Source organism: Bombina bombina, chromosome 4 (genome assembly GCF_027579735.1).
Source record: "Bombina bombina isolate aBomBom1 chromosome 4, aBomBom1.pri, whole genome shotgun sequence".
In the NCBI taxonomy this organism is placed as follows: domain Eukaryota; kingdom Metazoa; phylum Chordata; class Amphibia; order Anura; family Bombinatoridae; genus Bombina; species Bombina bombina.
This window is the reverse complement of record NC_069502.1, coordinates 64,865,799-64,873,553: the sequence shown is the minus strand read 5'-3', so window position 1 is coordinate 64,873,553 and position 7,755 is coordinate 64,865,799. Positions and strand designations below refer to the sequence as shown.

Sequence of the window (7,755 nt, the reverse complement as noted above, 5' to 3'; positions counted from 1 at the left end):
GAACCCAGGGAGGATATCGTGGATGTGGCTTCGAGACCAGCGAGGCGTTCGAGGTCCCCAGTTCGTTCGGATCCGGATCCTGAAGGGGGTAATAGCGGTCGGAGAAAATCCAGCCCCAGTCCGGGGTTAAAGGCGTCTGTGAGGAAGAAGTCAAGTTCTAGTTCCGGAAGTCGGCAGACCGGAGCGGAGGTTGCTGATAATGTGATGCAGTCCGGGAGCACCTTTTCCCTTACGGAACAATTCATTGAGCCTGTAATGAAGGGTGATTCTTTGCCTAAGGGTAAGATGGCCAATTTAGGCCAAAAAGTAGTAATTAGAGGAAAAAGGCAAGCTAGTAAAAGTGACGGCCCGCCGAGGCCTAGTTTTCCGTGTGGGGGTAATGAACAAGTGAGTATATGTAGTTTAGGTAGTGCCTTAGTGAAAAAGAAAGGTGAGGGTTTGAATGTATCGGGGCCGATTGAACTACCTCAGGCAGTTTCAGAACAGTTACATAATGTTTCAAAGACGGCACAGATTTTAAGACCTTGCAGTAATATTGAGGATCAGGCTTATCGAGTGTTAGACGAGCGGGTGGAAGGGCGTGAAGTCAGTGAAAGTCAGCATGATACCGAGGTTGATAACGGTGTGGTAGAATTAGATTTATATTTAGATTCTTCTGAGGAGGATTTTATTCCACCTTCTCCCAGTGTAGTTAACCCTATTTGCCAGTTTAAACCGTCAGTCAAGGTCCCGAGTGATTCGGTTTTAAAGGGTGAGTTAAGAAATTTGAGGGATAGGAACGTTGAAGTAATTAAAAATTTACCTGTCACTAATGATGTTTTTCTTTTAGAAGGGAATGAGACTGGGTCACGGCCTGAGAATTCCCAGGGTCTTTTAATGGTGGGAAATGACGGCCTAAGTGGGGATGCTTATGGTCTGCAGGAATCCTGGACGGAAAATATCAGGCTGGATATTGAGGACGGCGTTCCGGGGGTGGAACGTTTTAATGCAAGGGGAGAAGAAACAAGGGTGAGTACGGCCAACAATCTTAATTTTGGTCTTCAGGGCATGATGGGTCAGAGTATTAATAATACATTTCATAGCTCGGTTAACTCTGTTCAACGTCCAAACAGGTCTGGGATTGGGAGAATACAAGGTAGAGGTAGACAACGCAAGAGGTATGGGGATTTAAAGGGAGAAGGGTTTGAGGTTCCATCAGCTAAGAAGGGTAAGGGTGTTTTAGTGGATAGTAGGTTGGGTATGTCTACAGCTAGTAGGGGCATTGGAATTTGGGCACCTTCTGGGAGTTTGTCACATGTTTCTTTTTTACAGACGGAAAAAGGGCAGCAATTAATGACTAATACGGATCCCAGGACTACTGGTTTCCAGAATACAGAGAAGGTTACGGCTGCATCTCAAGGGGTTCAGTCTGCAGTGACTCAGGATCCGAGTACAGGTAATGAGGGATCCGGGGTGGTGAATCTGAATGTGGGGGTTGATACAGTTGGTGTGCATGCTGATCCTTTATCTATAACTGTTGTAGCGGGTTTAAGGGACTTGTTAGCCAAATTAGAAGGAGCCAAAGTCATGGGGGGAGTCGCCAATTCATGGGTTCCCCCTGAATTGGCTATCCAAAATAGGGTATTAGGGATTGTTGGTGAGGGAATAAAAGAGGTAGGGTCAGTACCTCAATCTCAAATGGTCGGTTTATCCCAGCAAAAGGTGGCTAATGTTGATAATAAAGCGGCTGGGGGTCCCGAGCTGAAGATTGCTGACACGGCTTTGGCCAGGTCTTGTTTGTGTTCTATCGGGCCTTTGGGCATGCATTTGACGGTCGAGTTAAGAGAAAATATATACAAGAGAGATTTTATTGAATTATTTTCCCTCCTTCCTCTTGATCAGTCTTTTGAGATACCTGAAGACTCAAAAAAGGATTCGGCCAAGAAGGAGGAAGAGGAAAGGAAAAGACATTACAGAAAATTACCGAAAACATTTACTAACTGGTTCCAGGCTTTTGTTATTTATGCTAGTGTATTTTCTGTTAAGTTCCCTGATCAAGGCGCAGCCCTCTTTTGTTATTTAGATGAAATTGCCGCTGCTCAGAGAACATACGGTGGTATGGCTTGGTGGTATTATGATGAACAATTTAGACAACGTTTGTCGGTTAAGCCTGAGATGAAATGGGACGATCGTGATATGGGTCTATGGTTAAAAGTGATGACCCCGTTAAGGTCTTCGCAGCCCTTTCGCGGGAGTGCCGGCGGATCTCTTCAAAACGGTTCGTCGGCAACAGTCAAAAAAGGTTTCTGTTTTGCTTTCAATTAAAAGTTCTGTAAATGGGGAGCATCATGTAAATTCAGACACAAATGCTCTGGGTGTGGTGGATCCCACCCTTCCATTAAGTGTTTCAAAAAGAACAAATTGGGAGGAACCCAGGAGCTTCCTGAAAAAGGGATTAACTCCGGTGAGGCTAAGCGGGATGGAGCTGTGGCTCGTACTTTACGCTAAACAGAAGGGTTGTGGTGATAAGGCCTTGTTATTGCTACATGGTTTTGAGTTTGGTTTCAGAATTCCATCTTCAGGGGGTGTTGTTCATTACAGGGGTAACCTTAAGTCTGCTAGAGAATGGCCTGAGGTTGTCAGGATTAAACTTGAGAAAGAGGTTACTTTGGGTCGAATGGCAGGTCCTTTTAAAATCTCTCCTATCCCCCATTTGCGTATTTCTCCTTTAGGAGTGGTTCCTAAGAAAGAGCCTGGTAAATTTCGTCTAATTCACCACTTATCATTCCCAAAAGGTGGATCTGTTAATGATGATATTCCGGATGAATTATCGTCTGTGTCTTATACATCATTTGACATGGCAGTTAATTTGGTTAGAGAGGCTGGTCAATTTGCTTTAATGGCTAAAGTGGATATTGAGGCGGCTTTTCGGTTACTTCCAGTTCATCCTTCTTCACATTATCTGTTGGGTTGTTGTTTTGAGGGTTTTTTCTACATCGACCTCTGCCTCCCGATGGGCTGTTCTATTTCTTGTTCTTTGTTTGAATGCTTTAGTTCCTTTTTGGAATGGGTTGTTAAATTCAAGTCTGGATTCTCGTCAGTAGTTCATTATTTGGATGATTTTCTTTTTGTTGGTCCCCCTGATTCGGACGTTTGTTTGAAATTAAGGGATTGTTTTTATTCAATGGCATCTGATTTTGGGGTTCCTATTGCAATGGAAAAATCTGAGGGTCCAGTTACGGCCCTTAAATTTTTGGGTATTACGATAGATTCTGAAAGTATGGAATGTAGGCTACCTGCGGAAAAGATTGTGGATTTGTCAGAAATGATTCAGCAATTTTTGGCGGTCCGTAAGGTGACTTTGAGAAAAATGCAATCTTTGCTGGGAAAATTGAATTTTGCTTGCAGAATCATTCCTATTGGTAGAGTTTTTTCTAGAAGAATGTCATTGGCTACGTCTGGTGTTAGTAAGCCTCATCATTTTGTAAGGATTAAAAAAGGCCACAAGGATGATTTGAAAGTTTGGTTGGAATTCCTTAAAATTTTTAATGGTGTTGCAATATTTATGGAAGCTAGGATCTCTAATGTTGATTTGGATTTGATAACTGATGCAGCTGGGGGTGTTGGTTTCGGGGCTTATTTTCAAGGGCATTGGTGTGCAGAAGTGTGGCCTCAAGAGTGGGTCAATTTGGGTTTAACTAAGAACCTAGTTTTCCTTGAGCTATTTCCTATTCTGGTGGCTCTGTTTGTGTGGGAAGTTGATTTGATGAATAAATCCATATTGTTCCATACGGATAATATGGGTGTTGTTTCTGCTATTAATTCTTTATCTGCATCATCATTACCAGTTTTGCGTTTATTAAGAGTACTAGTCCTGAAATGTTTAAGTATGAATGTATTTGTCAGGGCAAAGCATATCCCTGGTAAGCTTAATTTGATAGCAGATTCTTTATCTCGTTCACAGTGGTCTCGCTTTCGAGAGTTGGCTCCTCAGGCGGATGTAGTTGGAGCGATGTTTCCTGTCCAACTTTGGAAGCTTGGGACGGAGGATTGGCTGAATTAATTAAAAAATCTTTGGCTCCAGGTACTTGGACGTCCTATGTATCAGTTTGGAAGGAATGGGAAATGTGGTTATGTCAATCTGAAATTAAAGAAGGGTCTGATGATGTCACGGGTTGCTTATTGGAATGGATGTGGCATTGGGGAAATGTGGGTTTGTCACCATCTAATATGGAAAGAAGATTGGCGGCCCTTGCTTTTAGATTTCGTTTATTAGGTTTGTCTGATGTTACAAAGGTTTTTTGGGTCCGTCAAGTTCTTAAAGGCTTGAAGAAAAAGACAAAGGTTAGAGATAAGAGAAGGCCTATTACATTTTCTTTACTTAAAAAAATTTGGGTGGTATTAGCAGAGATTTGTGCATCAAGATTTGAATTAATATTGTTTAGAACGGCCTTTGTATTGGCCTTTTTTGGGGCATTTAGAGTTTCGGAATTGGTAAGCCCTAGCAAAAAAGTTTCAGGAGGTTTACAAAAAGAAGATGTAATATGGAATGATAGCAGAGTAGAAATATTACTGAGAAGTAGTAAAACGGACATATATGGGAAAGGCAAGAACATAGTGCTATTCCCTAGTGGTGGAGAGATATGTCCATGTCAGGTAATGATGCTTTATGGGTCCATACGGCCTTTGCAGGATGGCCCTTTGTTGGTTCACTCAGATGGTTCTTTTTTATCACAGTATCAATTTAGAGCCATTTTAAAAGGTTCAATTGTTTTATTGGGTCTTAATCCTTTAGAGTTCGGATCTCATTCTTTCCGGATTGGAGCTGCTACTGAAGCCGCTATGTTAGGTCTCAGAGAGGATATAGTTAAAAAGATTGGTAGATGGGGTTCAAGTCGTTATAAATCCTATGTTAGGCCTGATTTAAGGATATAAAATAAAAAAATAAAAAAAAAAAACCTTGAATAGAGCGTATGTTTTGGAATGTTTGAACTGTAATCATCCTGAATACTCTCTTTATTTCTTTTATTTTAGGTGTAAGGATCGTATGGGTGATGGGGCATTCGTTTATATACTGGGCCAATGCTGAGGCCAGTAAGAAAATGGGCGGCCTTCAGCTTGGGTGTCCTGTTGATCAATGGGAGGTCAAATGGTTTGGGATTAGGGGCATGTGCTGGGAACTCTTGTTTCCGTTGTTTCTAGACTATGGCAGAATGTTTCCTCGTCCTCATGTTTTGATAGTGCATTTGGGGGGAAATGATTTAGGTATGATTCCTCAAAAAGAATTAGTGAGAAGAATCAAAAGGGATCTGGGCAATATAAAGGAACTTTATCCCGGAATTAAAATAATCTGGTCACAGATTACTCCTAGGCTGGTTTGGAGATCAGCGAGGGATTATGATAGGCTAGAAAAGAGCCGCAAGAAAATTAACAAAATAGTTAGCTCTTTTGTTAAGAGGTTGGGGGGAGGTGTAGTTTTCCACCCAGATTTCGAAGTAGATGGGGCTGAGGAATTTTACTTAAAAGATGGTGTTCATTTTAACCAATTTGGGCTGCAGCTATTTCTTTTTGATATAAAAGAAGCGTTGGGAAAAATATTGGGTTTGGCGGGACTGGGCTGTTCGGTCAGTCCAGTCGGTGGCGGGGGTGCTAGTTCCCAGACAAATATGGTATGCAATATGGCCAAGTGATTTGGAGGATTTTAAGTAGTTGCCTCTCCATGGGGTGAGTGGACAACTGGTTTTATAGGGGCAAGGGGTTCCCTATTAAAGTTTAGGTGTCCTTGGACGGACTCAACAGGGATATAGTTGAGTCCAGTTGTTGAATAACGGCCATCTTGTTTTGTGGGTTTGGGAACTAGCACCGCTGTGGGTAATTGACAGTTTTATTTGACAGTAATGTTATTTATGAACATCAGGTATGTTCTGTGAAAAAATGTTTGAAAATGTTTGAAAATATTTATTACTCAATATTTAACTTGTGATGTTAATAAAATGGCTGCGGCCAAATTTTATACCAAAGCTGTGTGTAACTCTTTTATTTATGTTATTATGTTAGCTTATAATGGTTATAAGGTTAAGGCCGGGGATTGACGACTTTAAAAGGTCAGGGAACCCCTGGGAGTTCGAAGTAACGGGAAGGGGACTTGACCGTTGGAGGAATTAGGCCTTGGGTGTGATTGGTTGGTACCTGTAAGGGGGCGGGCTTAGCACGCGCTGTTACGCATTTAAGGAAAGAGCGGGAGAATCTGTCATCAGATTATTTTTTCAAACCTTTCTGGAAAGTGCTCCCTCCCTAATCTTTGTTTTCCTTCCTTGTTTCGTGTTCGTCGCAGCAAGGCGGGGGTGCTAGTTCCCAGACAAATATGGTATGCAATATGGCCAAGTGATTTGGAGGATTTTAAGTAGTTGCCTCTCCATGGGGTGAGTGGACAACTGGTTTTATAGGGGCAAGGGATTCCCTATTAAAGTTTAGGTGTCCTTGGACGGACTCAACAGGGATATAGTTGAGTCCAGTTGTTGAATAACGGCCATCTTGTTTTGTGGGTTTGGGAACTAGCACCGCTGTGGGTAATTGACAGTTTTATTTGACAGTAATGTTATTTATGAACATCAGGTATGTTCTGTGAAAAAATGTTTGAAAATGTTTGAAAATATTTATTACTCAATATTTAACTTGTGATGTTAATAAAATGGCTGCGGCCAAATTTTATACCAAAGCTGTGTGTAACTCTTTTATTTATGTTATTATGTTAGCTTATAATGGTTATAAGGTTAAGGCCGGGGATTGACGACTTTAAAAGGTCACGCCTTTGCTGCATATGGGCAGTGGATCTGTTCGTCTGCCGGCCTGCATGCAGCATTACACACTCTACTGAGTGTGTAATGCCCACCCCTTCACTTGTGCGACTAATCGTGCAAGATAAGAGACTGTCAATCACCAAGAGCGAGCTCTCTGTGATTTCACATTGCTACCTCAGAGGTGGCGAAGAGTGTAAGATTGCGGAAAGCAGGCCCTGCAAGGGCTCCGGAGAAGTTTGCACTGATACGTACATGGAGTCAAAAGGGACCAATTCTATATAGTTTGCAAGTCAAGACGTGGTTTTTCAAGTCAACTCTCTTCTATATAAATCTATACAGATAATGATAGATCTCTGCTAGGTAAAAGTTCGCACTAGAGGGCGAAGTACAGAGGGGGAAACAACGTGTTTTAAAGTGAATATTAAAGCAAATCAAATTACTCTCTTTTCAGTGTACTGTACCTTTAATTCGCTGTAATTTCCGTATGCATAGGTTTTGCTTTCAAAGTAATTAGTGTTTTGAGTATTTTGGTGGAAACTCCCCACTTTTAACTGGCGAGAAAAAACTGAGATCTGTAGTGTAAAAATGTTTATAGAATTACACTGGGATTTGAAAGCAAGACAAATTGTCTTTTGGATTGAAGTATTATGTGGAATGATGAGCCCTTCTGTCTGTAGATACCATCTATGTAATGGTGTAGAAGAAGCTTTTAGCAGCCTGAAGGTAATGACCTAATGGGACACTGAACATCTCTTGCATCAAAGTAACAATGCTCCTTTGTCCCACGCTCCCTAAGAGCCCAAAAGCTAAATCTTTAACCTAAGCTTTTCAGAATGCTGCACATTTCCTATACCAGCTATTTGATTTGCAGTATTTGGAGGATACAGAACGTTTGGCCTTTTTGGGAGCAGGGGACACAGTTAAATGTTCTTTTAATGAAGGAAGGGGATGGTGGACCATGGGAAGGTTAAGCTGA

General features: G+C 41.7%; 1 protein-coding gene across 1 annotated transcript; it reads left to right on the top strand.

Moving 5' to 3' along the window:
* Positions 1 to 4,041: 4,041 nt before the first annotated feature.
* LOC128655242 (uncharacterized) lies at positions 4,042 to 5,999 on the top strand. The gene is made up of 2 exons (XM_053708906.1): positions 4,042 to 4,063; positions 5,014 to 5,999. The coding sequence occupies exon 2, from the start codon at positions 5,034 to 5,036 to the stop codon at positions 5,667 to 5,669; it is 636 nt and encodes a 211-aa protein (XP_053564881.1). The 5' UTR covers positions 4,042 to 4,063; positions 5,014 to 5,033; the 3' UTR covers positions 5,670 to 5,999.
* The last annotated feature ends 1,756 nt before the right edge of the window (positions 6,000 to 7,755 follow it).

Bases quoted from the DNA above. Each gene is read 5' to 3' on its own strand.
- LOC128655242 (XM_053708906.1), top strand. From the start codon at position 5,034: ATGGGGCATTCGTTTATATACTGGGCCAATGCTGAGGCCAGTAAGAAA.